Source organism: Heterodontus francisci, chromosome 3, assembly GCF_036365525.1.
Source record: "Heterodontus francisci isolate sHetFra1 chromosome 3, sHetFra1.hap1, whole genome shotgun sequence".
In the NCBI taxonomy this organism is placed as follows: Eukaryota; Metazoa; Chordata; class Chondrichthyes; order Heterodontiformes; family Heterodontidae; genus Heterodontus; species Heterodontus francisci.
Genome location: NC_090373.1, coordinates 131,415,033 through 131,442,159, shown reverse-complemented (window position 1 = coordinate 131,442,159; position 27,127 = coordinate 131,415,033). Strand labels below are relative to the sequence as shown.

The window sequence follows — 27,127 nt, the reverse complement described above, 5'->3', positions numbered from 1 at the left end:
TTCAGTTTGCCGTGTCCATCTTAGGAAGGGCATATTTGTTTGAAAGGGAATCCAATTGCAACTAAGCAGGATCCCTACAATAAAAGGACTTAGTCATGATTACACTAGGGTTACATACGTTGGAGTTGAGAAAGCTAAAGGTGAACTGATGAGATACATAAAATAATAAAGGTAATTGACAGAGGAGAATTTCTTTAACTGAAAAATCTAGAACAATTAGGCATGGAGAGTAATATTTCTTTGGACACAGGCGGAAACCAATGGAAGGGAAAATTAATGATCTATTTTAATGGCGGTTGATCCACAATGCCAGCTCCATTGCTCAAAATAAAAATTCCCCTCATAATCTTTGAATTAGAAACTAGACAGTTACATTTTTTTAAAACTTTTTTTTACATAAAGTGTTGTAAAAGCACAAAGTATAAGGCCCATGAAGCCATTGAAGCAGATCAATTTAAGTGTTCAGAAGCGAGTTAGACATTAGTAGTAAGAGCATTAAGGGATAGCTTCCTGTTTTCCTGTATTTAACTGTTAGCCTTGGCAATGAGTGTCAGCCAGTTAATCAACTAATCAGCTTCATAGGGATGTATATTCCACCCAGAGTGGGTTTTGGGAGGCTGACCAGCAAAACCCACCAGCCAGCCAACCAATAATCACTGTGGGAGGCCATTTTGAGCACCAGATATATTAGCACCAAGCCAGCAAACAGCCACTGGAAATTGATCACCCTGGGGGCAGCCCACCAGCTCCAAGCCACTGCAATATCAGACAGCCCACTTGGCTTCCTGGCCCAAAGAAAGTAGGCTCCTGGATGGAGTAACTGGAGTGGTAACAGCCCAGGCCGGTCCTGTGGAGCGTGATAGGGTACTCATGCTGCTCCCAGCCCCACAAAAATGAAGTCTAACTTACCTTTCTGAGCCTCATCAGCCCAGCTGTCAGCTGATGCGGCTGCACCAATTTTTTTGAAATGAAGAAAATTTACAGTCTCCAACTTTAATTTCTTTCTTGGATCTCAAAACTGAAACTCTTTACTTCCATCAGTCTTTACTTCCTCCTACAATCTTCTGGCTTTTCGAGCAAAGTGTTGCCCAATCATTACTTCCTAACTCACCTCACCACTTACACTCTTTTCAACGTTGGTGGTGCCTGCACCACATACCATGGCCCTCACCTTGATTTCTCAAATAAATAAAACATATTAATTTTATGCAAAGGCTTCAGATTAGGGAAAACTAATTGATAAAGTACCTTCAGCTTTCTCAAAATCTGAATTGGTACACAAAAGCTGAAAATTAACTTTGGCAGTGGTGTGAAACTGATAGTAACAGATCAGCCACCATAAACTGGGCAAAGCATATCACAGATGGCTGATCTGCTACTGCCCATTCTGTCCCAGTGCCAAAGTTTAATTTTACCCCCATAGATTTTGGGTTCATTAATCGCATTAGATCTTTTTTGCATTGTTTAATTTGTAAAACAAAATTAGATATAACCTTGGTTCTTACATCAATTCTGCTGCATTCTGAACCATTAAAATGTTCAGCATTGGTCATATGTTAACATGCTAACTTTTCATTCCTACAGCCTGGATTCATACCCACTCTATAGTAAAAGGATAAAAATCCATTTTCTTTATCATCACTAAGGATTCTTTAAGAATGAGTTTGTCTACTCTCAACATAGTTTCTGGTCATGAAGCTGCTAAGTGTTATGCAGAATCTGGTGATTGATTGCTAGTTTAATTCAGAGAGGCTATACACTGAGTGGTAGGGGAATAAAATAATTAACAGTAATGCAACTTGGGGGAGGAAGTACAGCATGGTTCTTTCAAAGTTGGGTGAAACACAATGGGCTAGAGTCAAGGGAGCTTTATAAGACATGTGGCCTTTGCTGTGTCTTCTGCTGATAGTGGGTGACAAAAGTTAAACTTCCAGAATTGATATCCATCATCTTCATAAATTAAAAATTTACCAAACGAAAAATATACACTTTAAAAAAGGCAGTCTCTATGGTTGAATAAAATCAATTTGCATCTTATTACCAGGGCTTAAAATCAATATGGTCACTCCTTTATTCTTAATATATACTTATGCATTCTTAATATAAGGGTAAAATATAACCCGAATCCAACCGTATTTACAAGTTGGCTTTAAGAATTTTGTACCATTAACATAGGTAATTTTGAGAATTTATACATTATACATGAACACCAGATACTGTGCACCATAATATTGCTGTTTCGGGGCATAATTGTCATTTTATCTTGCTTTCATCTCCACAGCTGAGGGAAGTCTAAGGCAATGTCTTGAAATATGCTGGAGACGGTACGTAAATTATATTTAACGTTGCGTAAGAGTTCAGTAATCAGTTATTGTCTCTATTTCAATAGTCAAGAAATATAAAACAGGGAGAGTCTCAACAATGACTGGCTTGTCAGACAGGTACAGATGATAACAGGAAAGGTCAGAGCTAACCTGACCCTAGCAATTGAGCTAAATAGAGAAGTTCATTTCTTGTTCCTGAAGAAACTAAAATATGGGTAAATGGAAATAAATTTGGCTAGAGCCAGGAAAGATTTGGGGGCCTACAGTACTGAGATTTTTTATGAATGCTTCCCTCCAACGAGCACCTTGCCCGCCAAGGCCTCATTTTAAAATTCGCAACCATACTTTCTGGATATGCGCTTGCCATTCAAAAGTTAATTGCGGGGCATAATTTCAAGGTCCTTGAAGTACTTGCAAGGGTACATTTCTCAGTCTTCACCTGCGCAGCCGGCAGTTTTCCCATTCGTTTTTCTCAGACCGCTGTTTTATTTAAGAGAAAGAAATGACTTGGATGTTAGAATACAGAGTAAAATTTAAAACTTGTTAATGATACCAAACTTGAAGGTGTGTCAGACAATTAGGATGATGCCAATAGACTGCAACAGGACATAGATAGGCAAGCAGAATGGTCAGACAAGTGGCAGATGGAATTTAATACAAAGAAATGTGAGGTGATGCATTTTGGCAAAAGGGATAGGGAGAGTCAATATATACTAAATGGTACAGTTCTAAAGAGTATTCAGGGACAAAGGGACCTAGGGGTGCATGTGCATAGATCTCTAAAGGTGGCAGGACATATTGAGAGAGTAGTTAGCAAAGCATATGGGATCTTGTGCTTCATAAATAGAGGTATTGAGTACAAAAGCAGGGAAGTTAAGCTGAACCTTTATAAAGCTCTGGTTAGGCCACAGCTGGAGTGTTGCATTCAATTCTGGTCACCACACTTTAGGAAGGATGTGAGGATCCTTGAGAGGGTGGAGAGGAGATTTACCAGAATGGCTCAGGGGGATGAGGATTTTAGCTACAAGGTTAGGTGACAGAAGCTGGGGTTGTTCTCCTTGGAGCAAAGGAGATTGAGGAGAGATTTGATGGAGGTGTACAAGTTTATGACAGGTTTACATAAGGTAGACAAAGAAAAGCTGTTCCCATTAGTTGATGGTACAAGCACTAGGGGACACAGATTGAAGGTTTTGGGCAAGAGATGCAGGGGAAATGTTCGGAAGAGCTTTTTTATGCAGTGAGGGGATTGACCTGGAACACACAGCCTTCGGGGCTGGTAGATGCGGAGATAATTAATGATTTCAAATGGAAATTAGATGGGCACTTGAGGGAAATAAATTTACAGGGCTATGTGGATAGAGTCGGGGAATGGGACTGATTGGATTGCTCAGCAGAGGGCTGGTATGAACTTGATGGGCTGAATGACTCTTTCCTTCTATGACTCTTTGGCTGTGGGCAAATCTAAACTTCAATGTCCTGTTATAGATACTAACGTTTGCCCACAATACAGAAATGTAACATTTAAATGATGCAATTTATAACTTAAATAAATGTTCAACATTAAACCATCCTGAAATACAGAAGGTTTATTGTCATAACACTTTTCAACCTTTACCTGATGTCATTGAAAATCTCTCAGGAAGAAATGCACGTTCATATTATAGGTACACGTTATTGCTTTACTAAAAGAGAGAGAAAACCAGTTCATTTCGGAAGCAAGGTTTATTATGTGTTCGTTTGTATCTTGAAGACAAATTAGTTTTCATTCAAACAACCAGTAGGTGGACAGACCTAGCAACATAATCTGTCTGAAAAGTGAAGCAGCATCACATTTAAACTGAATAAAATACAACAAAATCACAAGGTACTCAACTTTTGCTTTCTTAAAATGAGACCACAACTGGACGATAAACAAGTTCTACCCATCACCTTTACAATGTGTCTAGTGAACAGAAATCAGATAGTGGACTATCTAGCGTCAAGCATTTTCAACCCACTCACAGAGGTATGGAATCATAGATAAATACCCCGCTACTGGCTCACCATATTTACAATCCCATTAAATTAACATTAAATAAATATATACAAACATGGACAGTGACAACCCGCCCTCCCCCTCCAATCTGATTTCCAATGGAGATCCAGCAGAACTGATGTTCCAAGTTATATAATTGTATGGAAAATACTTATAAAAATTCAGGTTACCTAGATACCAGAGACAAAACACCTTTTTGTAGCATGTGACAAGGATGGGAACGGTCCAAACTATGATATCTCCGCTCGTACGTGTTTTCGACACATGGTAATAATGAGTTCAGACCACATTTTTGACAACATCTAAATGAATAAGCAATTTGTGAAGAAATGCACGCTATTTGTCGGAATTCAGTATATTATTATGTGGCGTGGGAGAAGGGGTTCCCTGGCAGGATTGTCGATGAAAATTCGAATGTTTCACGATGTGGGCGCGCATTGGGAATTTGCTATATTCAGTGGGCACGGTAAAAAAAACATTGGGTACTGCGTCTCAATATGTAAAATGATGCCACTTAGGGATAAGGTGTTCATTTAACAGGGGCTTACAGGTATGGCAAACATAAATATATAGAATGAGTTTAGATATTGAATTCTTTCGCTTTGTAACATTTCTACTTGATTTACAATATCATTACTTATGAAATGTTTGCTCAATACATCTTAGCTGACACGGAGTGTTATTGAATTTTGGATGCGACCTGTTTCCTATTGTCAGTGGATTGTTGTTCGGTTTCTAGGACTTTATGACTGATGATGAGACCGTTACGAAATCGGCTGAGGTGACACATTCCTTTCTACCTCAGTAATTCATATAGTAGAGGAAAATCATGCTCTTCAATCGATACTTATATATAATGTTCGGGCTAGCAAATGATAATTGTAAAGGTTTTTGTTAATCATTAGGTTTAGCAAAGTCGGAGAGAGATGTGCCAAACGCCACGAGACGGGAAATATTTCTGTTGTGTTAAATTTCTTGTAGGGTTTCTGGCCAGATCAAGGCTTATCAGACCGAGTTACAACCGAGTTTTAATCCAATTCTTGACCAATTGTAATATTTCATCATCATCCTTTCGATTGCACATTGAACTTATACTTCGTAAACTTTTACAGTTCTATACAAGGTTAGAGTTGGAGCAACGGGACAGCGGGATTAAGTGTTAATCGCTTTACCGAAAAGCCGACACAAACACGACGGGCCGAATGATTCCCTTCCGTGCTGTAAACTTTGAGAAAGAGAAACTGTAAACTATTCAGAGACTAGGACAAAATTGCCATCAGATAGCTATAAGTGAGCTGAATATTTCATTTGTTGGGCATTTTAAACCTCTGTTGCTAATCTTGCATATATCTCTGTTGCCTTTAACTGAGGTTAATCAAGGCTACATGTGCCTTATCGAACTACAATGAGCCCGGAATTCTAGGAATCCGGAGTCACCAAACCATAAGCAGAAACTGCAGAAGGTTCAAACCGGGGGGTGGGGGTGGTGATGGGCGGGTGGTGAGGTGGGCAGGGTAGCGGGGTGGGGGGCAAAGCAACGAAAATGTAAATTTCCTCTGCTCATTCAGCACCGTTGCAGGTTATATTTAGGTAGCTGGATTCCATTGGGGTTTTGGCAGAATGGAAGTAGCTCATATTTAAATGTAAAGTTGTGCTAGAATTTCCGTATTCAAAATTCTGCCTAGTTAAATACTGGGTTTTACTATTCAAAATACCAACTTTGCATTTAGTTCAGAGCAAAACAGTAAGAGATGATCATCAAAAGCGTATGAAGCCCGGATCAGGTTACATGAAAATCCTTAATGCACGAGCTTGGATTTCATTGTTTTAGACTTTAATTAATCCGTTTATGCTCACAATTTGAAAATGATCGTTATTTATCATTGCCATCCATTTTTGTTGGTGACTGAGGCGACATTGTTGCCTTGAGTCAGTAAAAATAAAACAGGCAGCAGCCAAGATATTTCATAAATTAATCCTGTTCAATTATTTCATTTTAATCACCACCGAATTCTGAAGAAAAATCCACGCAATGCAATGACCCTTGCCCATAGATTTCTTTCCCTTGCAGAATCCCGGGACCTTGATTTTATTATCAGCGATGGCTCTAACTGGGAATACCAATTTCTTTTGTTGAAAAGTGTTCAAAATAAACAAGATCCATGTGTATTCCCCAAGACAGTATTACCGATCGTTGCTTTTTTGTAAGTGCCTGAGAAACAAACCAGTCAAACATTCCTTTCACACCTGTGTTCACCCAGCATTCCAAATGTCCTGCTATTGTGTATAATGAGTTGAGCCAGTTTTTGGTGTTGGGTTTGTTTTGTGTCCCCACAGGGATAACTCTCCATCCGCTACATACCACCTGTGAACTCATGGAGGCTTGTGGTAACTCTTCCATTGAGATGCATGGCCTGGGGCAAAGAAGTGGAAATCAAGGAAAACACGTGAAAAGGAAACTCTTTCTCAAAGGAGCATTGAATTCTGTAATACGTCCCAGTGGTTTATCTTTTTCTTTTAAAAAAAAGATTGATTTCGTAGGGTAATATAACTAAATGCAGAAGTAATAAGGAAATATTGTTGTATGCCCAACCACTTGGAAAATAGCTGTACATTGTAATAAGAAGAAACGCATGATGTGCGTATGAGCAATAATGACTATATCCTGAAAATATGAAGATTAGAGGTGTTTGTAATAGTTGTAGCAACCTGTCCGACAGACTAATATGGCCTAAATTGTTGGACGTTACAAGAATGCATTCAGTTTCTAAATAGATAATTACTGGAACTGGTTACACTCAAAAAGGTGTCCAAATGCAGACAGCTGGAATATTATCATTCTTAGAAACGAAAATTGGGATTAAAGACGAACAATCAGACACCCTATAATGTTGATCATTGAGCTACTTTACTAACTTGGTTTGTGTGTGTGTGTGGCGCCCCCACCCCACCCTTGGGATGTTGTCATTTTCATTTGTTTCAAAATCTTACGCCGGCGAGATATGTGAGTACAGCGTGGTTTCATTGGGCCGAAATAAAAGATGGGAAGCAATTCGAAACGTTTATACATTCACAAGTGGTAAATGTTTCCCAGCCATGAGGAAAGAGTTTGCCATCCTTTCCAGGAAATACAGAAAAAAAACAGTTAAGAAACAAGAGCTTTGTTATTTTCAGAACAGCACCACTCCTTTAGTTTGAGAGAGCCCCAGGACTTCCAGACAACCCAGCTCCAAGAATCTGCATACTCTTCTAAGCCCAGAGTTTATAGGCCCGTGTTTACTGACCCGCATGAACCAATCCTCTCTGTTAAACATAGCCCTCATTCCTTTTGGTGTGCATGCTGTCAATTTAGTGAAATAGTGTAGCAGAGTGTTATCTTACACATGTATGAGTACAAATAACTGACTAATGATGATGAATGTAGTTTTGAAGGGATATATATACACACACACAAACAAAAAGACAACCGTGTCACATGTCAATGGCACAATTCTGAAAGGAAATTCTTTTCGGACGAGCAAATAATTTAATAACCGTGATTTTTCTTCCTAACTAATCATATCAAGCTGCTCTGGTACTGTAATAGTCCATATGCTTTCTTCGTGACCTAGGGCCTTGTTTGCTGCTGAAATCTCCCATATACAATTAAACGACATCAGTTCTCAACCGGGTCACTAGGTTGGACGCCTTGCGTTAGTACAGTGTCTCAATGTGTTCACTGGCGAACTCTGTCTAAACTCATAAAAAGCAAACTACACATCAGCTGAGGTCAAAAGTGCTTTGGGTGGAGATGTTGCTCACGCGCCCTCTGAGCTGAAGGAAGTTGCACGATAGTTAGAGTCCTTGAAGGGATAAGGAGGGTCTTTAAAAAAAGACACCAAAAAATAAGATCGATCAAAATGCTAATGGGCTTTTAAGGGGAGTAACCTGTCTTAGTGAATATTTAAGTAGATGCTGCCAAATAATGAACAATTATTGAAAGGGAGGCCAGTCAAATTTAATGATGTGTCGGAATGTACCAAGAATTAAAGAGAGTACGCCACACAGGGGCGAACAATGCCCATTTCTATTATGCGATGCTCCCTTCTCATTAATCTCTGCTGGATTTCAGTCTGTTTCTTTGAAGTGAATTCACTCTCTGCCTGTACTTACTCTGCTTTTTGCAGTGCTGGTGTTCACCTTGAACTTGATCTGACAACTGCAATCGAAGGTGAATAATTATCTAGTTAGAGCTCCGTTTAGATTCATGTCGAGTGGAAGGTTATGGTCAGCCATACTACTGATTGTGAGGTTATGTTTGGAAGTAGAATGAGCAGGTACATGTCATTATTATCACCATATGTTAAAATTTGAGTGCAAACCATTAGACTTGGGTAGTATATCTTTATAGGCTCTATATTAAAGCTAATGCATCCAAATGGGGAAATAAACTATTAAGTTTTTTTATGTTACCTGATAAGTCATTTTCTTTTTGCTGGAGTGTTTCCATCCTCATAACATGCAGAACTGTGCACAGAAATCGGATCTGTAATGAACGTGGGGCCAAAGGATTTTGATAATAATATAAAAAAACACAATCAATTTGCAGTCACACAAATGGGTCTTGGAATCACCTGTCATTCTGACATAAAATGGAAGTCAAAATGTTTGCAAAATTGGAAAAATACCAAGAAAAGAGGTCTTGATGCCTTGCATCCAGGTCCATATTGGTTGCAAACAGTTGACCCAGTGTTGCTCCGTTATGTGTGCGTTGTTGTCCTTTCCAAGTCAATAGAAGATTTTTTATATAAAGCTACAGAAAATAAAAAGTTTGGAAGAATGTTTCTCATTTCCTGTTCTTTTCCTCCTTGTCTCCAGTTTTGGTGCCTGCCTCCCCTCCAGATGTGTGTCTATTTGGGTTGTTGTTTAAGAACATCTTGTCCAGTCCCTTTAATGCTTCCGTCAGGTAGTTCTGGACAGCTGTTAGAGCAGCACAAATGGCAGGAGAGCCAAAACCATGCGTAATGAGGCTAAAGTGAGTCAAACAGCTCTGGATGCCTGGGTCTAGGATGGGATTGGGCCTGGTGTTCCCCAAAGGAGTCCTATCCTGTGCCAGCAGATCTGTGAATTCTTTGCAAAGTTGCCTGGGGGTGAAGAAAATAAGACAAAGAATGCTGCCGTCAGATAACACAAATCAGATGCATGCAATGGCACATTATCCGGTTGCTATGGAAATTGGTTTAACCCCCCCTCAACCCGCACATCGTGATTACCCGTATGGCATTGAGTTCCAACCTATATGAATTTCTATGTAACATTTTCTTTTGCTTATAATAGAACTACAATAGTCAAATAATTCAGGATGTTTTCAATGGAATCTCATATGTTCTCAATTCCCATAATAACCCACGGATGTGAGTCTTTCTTTAATTTACTAAAGAAGGAATGTAGCAATGCAAAGCTAAATATAGATTAATCTCATTGTGAAATAATTTTGTTAAAAGCAGCACAAGTTCATACTGGTATAAGACTTAAGGTTAAGTTACACGTTTACTGGGGTCATTTTCAACTAATAACACATGTGAATGTTACCAGCATAATTTGGTTCCTGAAAAAAAAACTTGCACTTTCGAGATGTGCGAAATCGGAAATAATTAAAAATGAATGCTACGACGAAGACATGGAAAACGAATTCAAACAGAACATTATGCAATAGAATCACAGAGGGCATGAAATCCCCAGGGGAGTTAATACTTAAAGAGTTAAATCGCAGAGACCCGCCGTTGCATTTGTGAATCCCAGTTAAAATCCAACAGACTTAACAGTTTTTGATTTCCTGACCATTAGTTGCAAGGAGAGACAGACAAGTCCTGGACGTTATAAACGTTGTTCTTGTTTAGTTTAAGGATTCAGTTTTTGAAAGAAGATTATAGGCATCGAGGGACTGGGCGGTACATTGGATCAGCACGTTGCTATTCCAGTGGCTCGGGTTGAATCCAGCCAGACCGAGGAATGAAAGTTGGTTCTGTTGACTGTTAGGATTTAATTTCTCAAGTGAGAAAGGACTTGAACTGAGACATAGGGAGCGAATGTTGGTTCTCCCGCTCACCTGCGGTAACTTCCACAAAAGAGCCAGGAAATCCCGGGAAACTGTGTCTGGGGTTTATGGGACTTTTCCCCGAAGTTACGGCGGACGAGTGGAGACTCTTCCCCCATGTTCCACCTCGCGGAAATTCGCCCCCGTTTCGGGGAAAGCAATCGTTAAAGTCTGCTTCTAATGGGGCACTTGCACTGGAACTTTAGATTGGCTCTGAAGTAGTTTCTGCTTCGCAGAGATGCTATAGGTCAGAGTATAAGTTTGGCCTAACGGAGAAAATTGGTAAAGAGTCCCTGCAAGAGGTAATATCACAACACTTATATAACATTGCACGCAGTGTAATTCTAGCGCGTGTTAAATCTGATTTTACAAGTGCTCAAGGGCCGCATTCTCCTGTTGGACATTTTGCCAACCGACCTGGAGTGGCTGTAAATGTCCAGAGAGCGCTTGTGGTCGCCAAATATTTAAATTCTACGCATGCGCAGGACTATCATTCTCATGGGGAGGACAATTGCGGTTCCAGGCTGAGAGTACAAACAAGTTCCTGGATGCTGTAATTTATACCACAGCCACCCGTATCAGACTGGCAGCTACTGTATAATTGCAACATAATGCTGCTGCATCTGACCTGGAAATAATTAATATTCATACTGAGAGTTGAAATGGAAATGTGTTCCCATTTCCCAGCATTAGCCTCCATCATGATGCACACAGGATTTCATCAAAACACTTTTTGAAGAAAATATGTGACTTGTGAGGTTTAACAATTAACACAAGTAAAATCTCAGAACATCAAGAAGTAGGTAATACGCAGTAAATTGTTTTTAGTCGAACACCCTGTTGCCAACTGGATTAACAATTTACTGTGCATTATCGATTTCGGAATGACAAGCATGGTGTCTATTCTTAGATTTAGGCCACTTTCTTCTGCCTCCAAATGAGGTTCCATGCCAATGTCATTGACATGCAGTGTGCAGTGCGACATTGTATTCCTTTGAAGATCAAGTTTTCTTGGTTAAATATGAAGTTAATCTTATCAGCGATCACAGAGAATATAGAACTGGGAGTGATTACAGGATAATAATTTCATCAAGGAGGGTTCACATAATCTAAACTATGGCAGGGAATTCCAAAAGGATTACTAGCATCATTTCAAGCCTAAATTAGAATACAACCGTGTAATCATTTCCATTGTATCTATTTTTAATCTAACAATATAAACATTGTGACGTTCATCAGGATATTTCCGATCCATTTAGTTCCCCTACACCAGATGCCATTGCAAACATAAATGTTCAAAGCACTCTATGTCCCGGATGCTAGATGTATCCATGCTGAAAGATTGTGATGCCTTCTCTGGTTTAATGAATGAGCATCAACAATTGATTTCTGGGATTTCTAGCACAATCACTACATTATACATAGAAATGACTTATTTGATGTAAAAAAAACAGGAACGTGTATGTGAATATTCTTCAATAACAGTGAAATATGCGTATCTAATGGATGCGTTTGATGAAAATTCTGATAATATTAACGCGCAGGTTGAGAATAAGATTTTAAAAACTTGGAGCCAAAAATAACTGTCATCATTATTACCAATATAATTAATACTGAGAATTGTTGTGTGGTTAGATCTAACTTTTAGTAAATGGAGCCAAAATTCATGTCTTTATATTTGAGCCTCAAGTACTGAAGCTATCAAAGTGTACCTTTGTACATCTCCTTACTTTGAACTTACGTCCAGCCCCAACAACAAGAACTCCCACATGTGCACTCCCATTATCACGCTCTTAAAAACAGGGTTGGGCGGGAATGCAGTTAAGGCTGACGGAAGTATGCGTGCACAGAATCACAGAGATAATCAGATGCCGGGCAATCGTGGCTCAATTGTGTTCTGATGTCAACAAATGTTCAATGAAATATATTTTTTAAATGCAACTTTTGCTTTTCTTTTGCGTTCTCTATCGTCATTGGCCTTGTTTTCTTTTCTCACTATCTCGTTTTCCGCGTGTGTGGTAGCACAAATTAAGAGACGCATAGGAAATTGCTATGGGAACATTCTAAACGCCTGCATTCATCGCCCTTGTAATTTTTTTACTACGTAAAGTAGGAAACGTCCACCGTGAAGGATTAATGGCAGGGAAGCCAAGCGCTTCTAGTCTTCAAAGAAAAAGAATCGCCTGCAAGCAATTAAACTTCTGAGATTGTAATATCTTCTGACCCGGCGGAAAGAAACAATTAAATTCAAATCACGTCTAGCGAACATCTGGACAAATTTGAGCAAATGATTTTTCAGTCTTTTTTAATGTTTGGTGGGAATTGGGGGGGATTTTTCTCAATAATACGGCAGACCCAGTCATATATTTTAAGACATTATTTTGTCTTTGTCAAATCTGGTTGAAACTGCTAGAGCTTATAGTTTGGAGGAATTCTTATTGAAATGTTTCCTGAAAACTAAATTCTTAACTCCAGAATGCTGCTTGAATTAAAACATGGCTTGATTATTTCAATGTAACTATTGGTGTTCATTCACTTTTGCAATGGGGAAACACCTTTTATAAAGGTTTTGTGGACTCGTATTTAGTGTAGTTTTAAAACGACATAAAACCAGCAGCCAGTTAATGTAATGTACTCGTTTGTTGTCATTTTATTGTAACTACATGTTGATGCATTGTTTGAAAGGATCTAAAATCAAAGCGTTTGAAGCCTTCAGTCAGGCAATAGCCGGTTTATGCAGATACAAGACGTGCCATCTAATTTCAAATATTGTGTTCTGTTCATCGTATCATTGCAGAACATCTACAAGATCAACTGCTGGTGATTATTCCTGCAGGCCTCAAAAGCAGGTAAAAGTAAGTGAATGACTCACTTTGTGGCCAGTATCATGTTCTTTCTGGAGTGCAGCTCGCTGGGATCTGTGTGCTGTCTGTTCAGGTAGTCGGCTGCAGCTTTGGCAGGGAATTCTGTCTCACAGATATACCCAAAATCCCGGGCTAAATGCACAGCTTCACCTGCAAGGCAAATCCAAAATCACCTCAATTTATTCCTTTCACATAGAAGCAAATGTGCTAGCGTGTGCACGTTTTCAGATATGTGTACTAATTTCTGCATACATATTTATCAAAGGGAGGGCAAGTGAATTAAGCAAAAGAAGGAATAGAGTGCCGCCAAAACAATATTCATGCATTTACTGGCTCTTTTTATCATTCACATTTCGAAAGTTTGTGTGCACATTGTACTTCGCGTTGCCGGGTTAATAGCAATGTGTCCCTCTCGAGTAGGCTGTGACTCTTAGTGTACTATCTTTACATTAGCTCCTAATGTTCTCTGTGGAATTTGAGAATTTAGGAGAAACTCCAAGCTGAGCACTAAACTGGGCTCTCAATACGTTGTATTCTTACATCTAGTTAACGTAACATTGAGATGATTTTATAATCAACAAAAATGCTATTTTAAGTAATCCCTGTCTCATGTCGGAGACAATGGTAGTAGCAGTGCGGAAAAGTAGCTATTTGGGGCATAACATTTTACACTATGGATGTTATTCCAATTTATAATGTTGCAATGTTATATGATTTACTTCGAAAGAACCTTATGCTTCTATAGGGTACGGGAGAAGAGCAGAAGAGCGGAATGAGTCGATAGCTGCGATCTGGAACCAACATACGCACAGACGCAAAGGAAAAAATATGAAGCCGTCCAATCCCAGATTTAAATAGAGATTTAGCTTATACTTAGCACATAAACATTGAGCGCAAAACTTGCACACACATCTGGTTATCGATTTAAAGTGGCTTATAGCTACTGGGAGTATATGTTGTCAAAATAAACCTCGTAAGAATCTAATTTGGATTGATGAGTTTCTTTGCAAAATGGTGGCTGCGTTGGTACCTTTTGACCTGCATATTATTTGTTCAATTATTAGACAGAACATTGTGTACGGTATAGCTTTATATGATGGACTGGTTTATTTATATTATAGCGGTTAAGGTGCTCGATATTTACCTCGGGTAGAGATTTAAGTCTTTGGAGTGGGCTCTAAATAAAATACCCATTGGACCACATTTATTGCAAAACACTTGACTGTTATGAAGGGGTTGACTATGGAACATTTATCTTTGAAAAGATAAATATTGTAATTAAACGAGGAACCCCCAGGAGTTTCTAACAAGCCGCAACTGAGTGTTACTTGCCAAAATAACAAACTGCAACAGTGAAGTGTGAGCTTTCGGAATGAGATCAGTAACGTCTGATGGCACTCATGCAGAAGCAAGAAGAATAATTATAATCCATCTATCTGTTTGTCTATGTGTCATGGAATATATATTATGTAGATGGTATGATCGTCTATCCATCTGTCTGTGCTAACGTGTCATACAAGGAACATTTGTCTATCATTTCGTACTATATTCTACGCATAAAATGCTGAGGAATTACCTGCATTGAGTAATTGCATTTTAGTGTATACAATAGTATTGCCAGATGTAACTAATTATTATACAGTGCGATTCTTTCCCACTGGAGACAATAAACTTCAATACAATAAGCATGGCATTTTTCTATAAAACAAGGCATTTTTAAGAATACGGCCTTGTGCAAACATTGTGGATCAACCAGGAACGTCTAAAAGGTTAAATCCTCATCAGAACAATTTAGATAGCTGAAAAATGATAAATTTTCTCTCTCTGAGCGAGATGTTTTTAAAACACAGTTTAAACAGCATCAACCAGCTAGAAAATACCTATTCCCTACATAGCTATTTTAAGTGTGTATGTGTGTTTATTGAGAACACTCTGCAGGGAGTTCCATGTCATCAACCTTCTCCGCCTGATGCTGATTTTTCAGAGAACAGCGAAGGCTGGGTAACACTACAAAGCCAAGCTCTGGGGGGATTCAAGTAGATAATGCCTCACCCCTCCAGCAGTGAATCTTTTCAAACAAAGTACTTTGCAGGCGATAGCTAAGACTGTGCACATGAAATTAACACCAGCACTGAACAATTCAACCAGATACTGTACTGCTAATGATCAAACTAATTATTGTCTGGTTTTTTAAAATGATCAAACCTTAATGAACGTGTTGCCATAAAATATATATTCATAAAGTGCAACTTTTCAATTTCTGATACATATTCTTGAAAAAAGAGTTTGGTTTAATTATCTCACTAATGTTAAATATTCAATACGTTGATCCATGTAGGAACAATAATTGTTTTTAGATATTTAGAAAAATGGTAAATAGCCGAGTGTGCCAGAAGCGGTCATAAGCAGAAAGAAGCGATTAAATAGACGTCCTACATATCTATCATGTCAATTTTCCTATTATGAACCATTCAATAATATTATAGAACATTTCAGTAATACTATTGACGAATACACCAGATCAGCGGTTCTGTGATTGTTTGAGGAACAATATAAAATCCATTCCAACTAATATAGCCTGCTTAGCTTTAAGTAAAATCTGATGGCTTGCATCACTTATTGAGAAAGGATATGATCTCTCTGCATAATCGTGCACATACGAATGATAGTTATTCTACTAAATTTGCTTTTCCTGGCATTAATACAGGTAGCATGCAGGTCACCTGATGTAATATGTGTATCGGAAATATGTCTGTCTATCCCTGATGTCGATGCAATGGTGGAGGGGTGTGGTTGAAGGGAAGCTGGGAAATCACTAGTGTGAAGTAACAGGTACTTAAAAATACTTCATAGCTGTGCACAGGAACAGAAGTAGATAAATGGGAATGTCTGTGTACACGCGCGCTTATGTGGTAACTAACTTATTGAAAGCGCTGTTACATATGAAAATTTGAATGCAATTATAAATTATTCATTAAGATTAGCTAAAACCGCTTGCGGCCATGAGATAAATGTATTTATAATATTTATTATTATTTATGCACAAAGTACGTTATTACTTTAATTACATAATTGATGTTATAATGTCTCTTGCAAGTTCAAATAAATGGTTCGCTTGAAAAAGCCAAAAATTGTGAGAGTAGAATAACTTAGGTATTTTGGTCACTAATTTTCTCAGCTGTGTTCAGTACAATGAACATTATTATATATACAAGCAATATAGAGAAAAGAATGCAGTGAAATTATATCCCTGGCAACGTGAGATATCCTGAATAATATTACACAAATAATCTTTGTTTCCCTGTTCATAGGATGGTTGAATGAAGTCCGTGTGGTTGGCATTAATTTGGGTGATCAATAGTCAGAAGAGTTCCTTATGAAAAGTGTTTCCAAGTCTTTACCTTCTACTAGTGAGGTTAGTAAAGTGACATTTGCAGCTTTACGTCTGCCTGCGGGTAAATTTAATCCGATCTTCTCCAGCTTTTCTCTCAACGACCTTCCACCGTTTTTCGATTTGGCTCTGAAAACAATAAAGAATACATTTTGAAACGCTGCAATATACTAAGTGTCCTTGTTTATATATATGTGGGTGTAAATATGTGTGTCTGTGTGAACTGTGTGAACTGTGTTCTTATATTCTGGAAAATGACATTTCTTTTAAATGGCGACTTTGCACACGAGATTCTGGCGGAAGTTTATAACAATACCTATTGGCCAAGTCATTATTTCTTAAAGATGCAGTTGTACTGCTATTTTCATATCAATGGCGAGCTGTTTTGGATGCGTATGAACCCGAATGTGGCAGTATAATTGGGAAATCAACTCCCAAGGTAAACCAGTATTCTAAAGCCAGAAAGTGTGATCTTATCCTTGCGACTGTCTCGCATTATTCACGAGGTGCAGTATAAGGCCAGGTCAAAGTAAGGACGCATTTTTAAATACTGAAGTGGTCAATTGAATAATCTGGACACTTTATAGACATAGGTTCCATTTTTAAAATTTTAGTAGACGATTTTCTCTTGCTCTCCTCAACTTAATATTGAGCCAGCCAGAACGCAAAGCTCTTTTATGGTTGACCTTCGTGCATTGGAAAGAGGCACAGTCGGCAGTATAACCCCAGTGAATCAACTGCCTACTCCACAAATACCAGTCTAACACTGGTAGCTGCAAAATAACTGCAGCCTAAGGGTACAGTTATAGATACAGCTATGCTGCTACTTATGCTTTCGAGTGTCCATTGATGTGAAGGTGGCAATGTCCTGGAGTTACGTTCTCGAGTGTACTGAAGCCAGGTGGTGTAAGATCAGTAATAAAAGATAGTCTCACAGCACGTTGCAGTTTCTACTGCGTCACTATCACTCCAGCAATGTGAAACCATAATTTTAAAAAAAACCAGACAATTCATTGGATCTCCTAGAAATTTCTGAAGTTTAAATTGAATCTTCTTAATGTTACGGAATAGCTCATTTTCCTGTCGGCATTCTCGTGACATTAAAGATATCGTAAAACGTTATTTTTATTCGTCTTACTCTGACGACGAAGCTAGTTTTCCGATCAATGTCCTCACATTGAAAACCGAAGCATGGGGAGCCGGCCTGCGTTCAAACACCCAAACACATGAATGCTTTGCGACTAACCCCAGTGCAAGATACAGTTGTCAATATTACTTATATCTGTGAATGGCTGAGTATACACACTACACATACCAGTTTCAGACCGGAAGTTGTGGTATATACTGACTTCCAAGCTTGCATTGTAATAGTTATTAATATTATGTTCTAAAGTCCTGAGAAATGAACAAACAGAAGGATGGATGTAAACATTGTGCAATGTAGAAAAATATGTACGGTTCGCATATGTCTGAATAATTTAGATAGATGGATAAATGGACGGGAGTTGTGGGATACCGATAAAGACACACAATTCAACGCATTTTGTTCTGTAGCTTTCGCCACACTTTACGGTTCCGTACATTTCCTATTGATTCATTTTGAAATGTCGGTTTCCCGTGTTTGTGACCTACCTTCTCAGCACTCCCCCCAACAATGATGCGTTCAGACACTCTGGTGGGGACAGGCGCCTCTGGACTTCTCCCACAGTCACCTTGTACTTGGACGTGGAGCTAAGCAGGGACAGGCGTCCTGGCACCGAACAGAATACCTCGTTATGATTAGCAATTCCACCGAGTAGATTGTCTTTATTCATCATCAGAGACGTGATATTCTTCTGAGGAAGTGGGACTGAAAGGAAAAGACACAACACCAGAAGTCAGCACTGCGTCTCTCTAAGTACGGACACTATCTGATACTGAATATTGAAGCTTACACCACAAAAAGGACATTCGGTCCAACGTATCTATCAGTTCCACTGGAACATTTTTCAGCGGACAAATATTTTGTACCATTTGCACATAAACGCAGAACTAGTCGTTTTATGGGAATTTGGTCTGTGCTTCATTATTAAACTGGAATTTTGAAAAGTGCATCAATATTTATGGAATGATTCCATGCATCTCTCTTACAAAAAAAACAAGAACACGTGTTTTGGGGTATTGTCTCGATCGTGGTTTAATCAACATTAAATTCTGTACAAAATGTCTTCTCTTTTACGCCTAGACAAGAAAAAACTTCTTTGCTAAACCATGGATATTGTAAAAGAAAACCTTTCGTAGAGAATTACAGATTTCCAAATTGGTCAACAAAATCTGGTAAAACAATATGTGCGTTCTTGAGAGTAATGTAAATGAGAGATAACAAGTGAATGCCTACACTGTATTTCTGCCCAAATATTTGTCAAGTTCATATTATTTCAAAAAAGTTAGTTGGTCAGAGTTTCCAGTTTCTGCAGTGACAGCAATGGCATCGGCTACACAAAAAATGCCCAATGTTCATTTGAAATGTATTTTTAATAATAGCTGACTTGACCGAGACTATGACAGATGGTGAGCCCCCATATGTATTATTTCTATAGCTTAAGAATTATCCAACTTAAAGCCAAATGATGAAAATAATAGTGTTTTATTAACATTATTAGTATCAACGAGATAATTGTAAGCATGTGATCGTTTCCAATGTATATCAAAATGCTACACCAGCCGATTAGCACAAGCTAATAGGTAAAGCGGAACAAAATACATTAATGCCCCCTCCCTTACCCCGTTAATCCCTTCTCAAGATATCTACAGATCAAAAATTCACAATTGCAGAGTAATGGAAATATGATATATTTCGGTATGACTCTGTTCGCAATATAAAGAATTGTTGGTTCAGAATTAGTTCAATTGCGCCTCATTTCATTTTGCAGATTTATCGAATTCCTTTTGGGTCTATCGCCCAGCAGTCTTAAGTGAGGCATAAAACCTCGATTTTCGAATTTCGGGAAATATGCCATTTTGTTCAAAATATGTTTACTTTAGGAATTTGTGGCTTAACAACCGAGGAAAAACACAGAAGACAGTGCCAACTATGGTCATGGGCTTTCAACCTGCGTTAAATCACTCACTTGTTGATTGACTTCGAGAAATCCTCACTATCAGATTCCTTCCATGGTATACAAATACAAATAATTATAATTAGTTTCGGTGTTAGTTATTTCTTTTCTCGCTCTTCCTGGTTTATATAGTTTTAATGACATGGTTGGTGAATCTGGATGGACAGAGTTACTGCAGTTCAGCAGTTATAAGGGAGCTGAATTCAAATGCCCAGCTGAAAGCGAAATATCATGGTGTCAGCAGTGGTGTTCCTAATTCAGTTCTCTCACATTGTGGGGTTCAGTAATTCTGTGTGTGTGTGGTGGGGGGGGGGGGGGGGGGGGGGCTTTTCCGCAATATTGCCGTCAGCGTTCACTATTTAACAGAAAAGATTTGTGGAGAAGGTTCCAGGATATTACTTCGCAATGAGTAAAAGAATAACAGCTTTAAAATGGTGATTTCAATAACTGATTTTAAGACCCCTCCTTATATTTGCCCTATGCTTTGCTTCCTGCAGATCACCTAAATGGTTTAGGTTGAGAATTGAACCTATAATTTCTTATAATTCTTCTACGAATCCATAGTTCCCACACTCAGGCTAGGTCTCAATTTCCACTTCAGGTAAAGTTTTTCGTAACATGCTGACGAGTGCTACCCGGTCACTTCCTGACAGATCTGTAAGCGTTTTGATGAAACCCAGATGGGCTCCAAAGCCATGCCTGTTTCCAAATAATGTTGAAATCTGGCTTGTGAACTAGAAATGCTGTCACTAACACATTTGTTACACAGTTAATTGTCCACCAATTCAGAATAAAACCATCGACTTTTGTTTCATCTGTTTGATTTAAAACCTGCCAATTGTGTTTAAATGTGCACTATCGAATCCCCTAGGTTTATTACTAGAATTGGGGAAGAAAACACGAATTCCTATTTGGCTACTGCGCCAGCTGCTATTTTATAGGGACAACGTCACTCGACAAGTTTGAACTTTTAGACAAGCTGATGAAATATCTGTGGCTGCCATTTCGTTGCGAGTTCACGATTTTGTTGATCTACATTAAAAATACTGTCTGTCCATTTTGGAAATATTTTTTGTCACATCTCACTTATTTTAATTCGACTGCGGTATTGCAATGTTATCACCAAATCCAGCCATTTGTCAACGTGTTAGGTCGCCCATTCTGAATTTACTTTCACCCGTCATCCTCCCCTCACCACATGAAGGCCGGCATATACATCTTGTCAGTGAACCTCGGCCCAGGAGATCGGCCTGGTTAAGTATCGTTTGCCTGACTTTCATTCTTCGTGTGAGACAAAACGTGAAAACTTTTAACGAGAAAAATGCACGAAAGTTGAAAAATTAAATGCAAGCTACATAATAGCATTTGGCCACTCGTGGAAGATGAGTGAATTACAGTTGAAACCCATTGCACTTCCTATTTTACTCGGTTTACTGTGCGTCGAAACTATAATTAATGTAATGGTCATCATTTCCTGTATGATTTGTCCAAAATGTTTACATCTTTCGCTCCATAGAAGACTATGTCAGGTTAAAATTCGACATAAGACATAAATATTAGTGAATCTGAATAGCCTAATGGCTAACTCCATCGGTCTGCAGACAGTCCTGAATCTATCAAATGTTTTCCAAGCACGCTAAAATTAATTGCTACAGTCACTCTAATAGCTCTTAAAATTTATCTTACTTCAGCTAACACTTTAACATTGACATTTATATAAGCGCATGTTAGTATTAATGCTCCAGGTAAGCTATTCCAGTATTTAAAGTGAGAAATATTGACTACAGTCTGAATTTTCAATTTGCTGAAGATTCTGACAAATACAAGGCTGAAACCATACTGAGTCGCCTCGCCATTGCAATATCCCGCAAACGTGAGCCATGAATATGTATCTACATCCAAGTAATCTGTCCCTTTATCTGATTCTCTACATCTCGCCGTTTTTGTTTTTCCACGGAAGGAATGACTGATATTGGAACAATAAATAAATACATAGGTATAGATACTGTCAAGTTATAAACACCATCATCTAATAGTTAACATATTGAAATGAATCATAAACCATTGTAGCAGTGGCTCAAGTCAAGTACTTTCAATCATATTTATTAAAGTCTTGTAATATCACTTTGCTAATTTAGTTCTAGAATATCTCTAAGGCATATTTTCAAGTTAATTTCTCTTACAGATCATCAACATGGAAAACAATACTTGCTTCATTTGTTAATAATTATGAACAGATTGTGCTTTGAAACATAATTCTGCAACGAACTTGATAGCGTTCAAACGACTAGAGGAAATCGCAAACCAATGGACCGTGACAAAAACGCAGCTTGAAGCCTTCAATTCTTTACGTGTTCAGAATGTTCAGCCCGCACTTCTTCTGTGTGATTTCGTAATGCAATGTGTAAATATGTTGCAAGTGTACATGCAATCGTTATGGAAGTTAATGTATTAATAATAACCACGAATGGTTGCACATGTAATGTAGCAAAGGCGCTAACCTAAACGGTGCATAATTCTAACCACAAACGATACAGAATACGAAGACATCCGCTTCTATTTAACAACAATCCTGATTCAGATATTTTTCCTTAGCAATTATCAGGATTTATCTAAGCACACGTACATCTAGAGCTGCCCTTGTACATTCCAGACAAACAGAACCTAATATTTCCATAGCTATTAATCAGAAATGTGCGTTATCTGCAGCATAAGTTAGTGTTCATATACATTGTTCTATATATATGCATACATATACTGAGGTCAACCATGTGCATATATTTACGCATAATTGCATGTATGTCTAATTTGGTCATACGATAACAATAGAGCATATGGATTGCTGGTAATGGGGAGGTATATGCAGTTATTGATACAGCTAACGTTTAAAACATTTAAAAATACATTGATAAAAATTTTAAGTTATTTGTAATTTCCATTGCGGATTGCTACATTATGAACATACAATGCATTGTCTATTTCCAGTCATCTGCCGATTTATCAAATGCCCATTAGGTCAAATAGAAAAGTTTGCTAGTATTTTAATCATTGTAAAAGTTATTATATGACACGGAGTGTCCCCTAAAATAATGAAATATAAAAATGATTAACAGTTATTTTTGTGAGCGCTTTCTCCGCTGCTTTGTTTGACTTTAACCGCATGATGTAGCACAACATTCCCATTTTCACTTTATTGATTGTTCATTGATCAGGCCCTGCAAATCATATTTGCCTCCCCCTGTCAATTTATATTGGCAGAAACATTTTAAACACCTTCCATTATCTACATATTGAAATCAAGAGTGTGTTTTAATGTTAGCTGTAATGTCTCTGCTCAGACAGGAGCCACGGTCCCTGAGTACTGTATTAATAGCTCAACAGGGGCTAATACGGAAAATTAGACTTAAACGAGCTCTAGAGATCCCTAAATGAAAGCGTCATTTATCACGCTGGCTACTTTAACTCTCCTCGTTTGCTCTCTCTTCTGGGACCAACTCATTTCCTGTTGAGTAAATTACCTTAAAAAGTGCCATGCAGCTATTCCCACACAAAATACGGCACAATGACTGTTGACCATCTCGTTAACCCCACTTTGGAAACGCAGCCATTCTATATTTTACAATTAAGTATTAGCTTCCCCCTTTTCTCGGTTGGCCTGCACTGTATTTAATCCTTAAAATAAGAAATCACTTATATCACTGCAACGAAATGCCTCGAATTTGTTTGAAGTATATAAATACACTGTCACAGGGATATACAATGACAACAATAATATTTGCTTCACTAATATGTAAGTATTAAGCAAACTAAATAATATGTGCGGGTAATTTCTAATTTCGACTTATTTGAAATGTATTATCATGGTGTGACATGTTCGGAATCATTGTGGTGATGTTTACAAATTCTATCCCCGATGTTAAGTTCCTCTAAGGACTACTTTTTTTTATAGAAGTCTGTAATCTAATATTGCCCAATATCGACAACTCTTTTCAATTAGTTGCAGGTGCAGCTTTTGCCTCTTTTCTTTTATCTCAAAAAACGTCCCTTTGTTTAGAAAATCGATAGCCATTTATGCTATCCGGAATGATTGTGAATTATTATTCATATCAATATATTTGAGTACGCACAGTAGATTGCGGAAATCGAGTTAACTCAAAGCTATTAATGTGAAATACTTCAGTATTTCATAGCCATAGTTTTAGGAATGACTATATACCTGAAGCAGTGTCAGTCACGTGTTATATCTGAGTAGAAGCTCCCACGGAGCCCATACATATCCTGTGTATCATTAAAGAAGATCACTGTCAATCTGTTAATGTAGTGCCACTTACAAAATGGGGATCAGTGACCAAAATACAAGGGTTATAACTTCTCCCCGCAAAATAAAGTGCATGCATATTGGCAGATCTAAAAAGGAGCGCTCCCAAATAATTTGTTACATGCAATTTAAAAATAACGCGCCTGCCAGTTTCAGTATTTAGAATGAACTGTTGACCTTTATCAACTTAAAAGTGAAAAATGCAGTTTTGAGCGAAAGTTTTACTGCAACAAGCATTTAAATGGTATAAATAATGACTGAAAATATGCAACTGGTCAAAAAGATCTGAGCAGTTATGCTAAAGATTGCCACCAAAGTTTTCCTGCGCATGCGCATTGCATACGGAACAGTAGACCATGGGACCTATGGGTGGTGCCAATACAAAAGGATGTGATGTCCTCACGTTGCTAGGCAAACTTGAGTTTTGCAAAATTGTTGCAGTTTTGAGTGTTACCAACAACAACATCATTGCTCAATCGGAGAGCCGGTGTAGACACAATGGGCCGAATGGCCTCCTTCTGTAACAATTCTGTGATTCTGTGATTTCACAGCTAGGATTTTTCAATGTTTCCTTTAAGCTATTGACATTGCGGAGAGTCGTATTTTACACGTAAGCATTATTGTTTTTGCTTGACATTTTGGCTTTTACAAGCACGTTAATCAGCACGTTTACTAAACATGCAACTGTTCATTGGCTTGTTAGCAGTGGATTGGAAATTTCTGCACGCGCGATGAAAACATTTAATGTTTATTTCTGTCCATTTTCTTTATAGGTACGCATCAAAATCCCAAATAGGGTTTTACATAGTGCCAACTAAACATGGTAGTACTTTACTAGCTCACTATAACAATCCTGCAAATTATGATAGTTTAACACAGCAATAATGAGCGCTTAACTGTTTTCAACTGTTCTTAAGAACCATAGAAGTTTACTGCACAGAAGGAGGACATTTAGCCTATCACATTTGAGCTGGTTTTTGCTAGAGCAATCCAAAAACTTAGCTCACTGCGCCCTTTCTCCCGTAGGCCTGGATCGTCCTCTGCTTTGAACATTTATCCAATTTCCCCTTGAAAGGTGCAGCGGCCTCTGCCCCAACTACTTCCTGTGGCAAAACGTTCCATGCCCTCGGAGCCCTCTGTATAAAGATATTTCCCCTAACGTCTCCCCGCACACTCTTATTGACAATTTTATATTGATGACCCCTTATCACTGACACCAAACCCAAAGAAAATAATCTTTCCCCATTCATTCAATGAAAAGTCATCATAATTGTAAAATAACAAGCTGTCGTAATTTTTTGCTTAACTTTCTCTGATCAAGTGAAAATAGTCAATTGCGGGTAATTTCCACGAGAATTCTCTTTTCTGCCAAAGTCACGGCATGAGAACCTCTGCAAAATTTTTACCGCCAGCCCTCCCCACCACCCCCCCCCCCCCCCCAACCACCCGCACCCCCCAACCCCACCATATCCCAAGACTCCCCTGATAATGGTAGTTTCTGGTGAATTCAAGCTGTACATGTTTTTTTATTAATTCATCAGTACTTCTTCGCTCTGTATTCTGAGTCTTTATCTATGAAACCCAACATTACATTGGTGTTTTTTTATGGCTTATCTACTTGCACTGACACCTTCATAACTCCTAGGTCTCTCTATTTATCTGTATCTTTCTACTAAGTGCATATTCCCAATCTTTGTTTATCCTCCCATTTTGTACTACCTCATGCGTAATTACTTTAAATTGCATCTGACATCTGTCTGCCAGAGAGAAGCAGAGTTAACGTTTCAGGTCAGTGACCCTTCTTCAGAACTAGGGTCACTGACCTGAAACGTTAGCTCTGCTTCTCTTTCCACAGACGCTGCCAGACCTGCTGAGTATTTTCAGCATTTCTTGTTTTTATTTCAGATTTCCAGCATCCGCAGTATTTTGCTTTTAAGATATTGGATAAGCCATATTCAAGCTTTCAGCGCAGCCATGTATAACAGGCAGTGTTAATGAGGAATCTAACACCTATTTTAGGAAGCCTTTGAAAAATTGGGCTGCCCTGAGCCTGCTCTGCTCACGTTTTGTTGGCATGGATGCGGCCTAGTAGGTGGTACACACTAAAAAAGGGTAAATACGTTTTCTTTAAAGTTTGTTATGGAGCAAGCAGGAGCAGCAGTGCTCCCATGGAATGCTGCCTGCTTACAATTGGTTTCCTCCCATTGCCCTCCCCACCCAGAACATATTTGAGGGTCACTGCTGGTGTGACAGGTGGCCTGAAATTGGATTCCTCAAGATGGGTGTGCCGTCTCTAGAGGTGCAGGAGACACTGGCACCTCACCTAAAATATTAAGATGAAGCCTGAGGACCAATTTCAAGTGATCCCCTGGGCCAAGATCTTCCGGCATGTGCAGCTTGTGTGCCATCGGTTCATCCCTGAAGACAACCAATTTATTCCACTATTTTCCTCAACTATTCACCATATTTATTAATGAACAGAAAGAACAAAATAACTTAGATGAGGGGATAGAAAGCCATATATCCAAATTTGCTGATGGTACAAATATAGGCAGTATTGTAAGCAGTGTAGATGGGAGCATAAAATACAAAGAGATATTGATAGATTAAGTAAATGGGCAAAACTGTGGCAAATGGATTTTAATTTAGGCAAATGTGAGGTCATCCACTTTGGATCTAAAAGGAATAGAATAGTGTGCTTTCTAAATGGTGAAAAGCTAGAAACAATGAAGGTCGAAAGAGACGTGTGGGTCCAGGTACATAGATCATTAAAATGACATGATCAGAAAATAATCAAAAAGGATAATGAAAAACTGGCCTTTATATCTAGAGGACTAGAATAAAGGGGGTAGAAATCATGCTTCAACTATACAAAACCCTGTTTAGTCCACACCTGGAGTACTGTAAGCAAGTCTGGACACCACACCATAGGCAAGTTATATTGGCCTTGGAGGGAATACAGTGTAGCTTTACCAGAATGATGCCTGAGCTCAAAGGGTTAAATTACAAGGGGATATTAGA

The 27,127-nt window shown here is 38.5% G+C and overlaps 1 protein-coding gene across 2 annotated transcripts in view; it reads right to left on the bottom strand.

Moving 5' to 3' along the window:
• Positions 1-4,027: 4,027 nt before the first annotated feature.
• tfap2b (transcription factor AP-2 beta) overlaps positions 4,028-27,127 on the bottom strand; it is a 48,527-nt gene continuing 25,427 nt past the window's right edge. For both annotated transcript variants that reach the window (XM_068026011.1, XM_068026012.1), the window contains exons 4-7: positions 18,323-18,539; positions 16,701-16,819; positions 13,308-13,449; positions 4,028-9,482 (exon numbers count right to left, since the gene is read on the bottom strand). In XM_068026011.1, the coding sequence (XP_067882112.1) occupies positions 9,185-9,482; positions 13,308-13,449; positions 16,701-16,819; positions 18,323-18,539 (776 nt within the window). In that variant the 3' untranslated portion in view covers positions 4,028-9,184. The remainder of the gene's footprint in view (positions 9,483-13,307; positions 13,450-16,700; positions 16,820-18,322; positions 18,540-27,127) is intronic.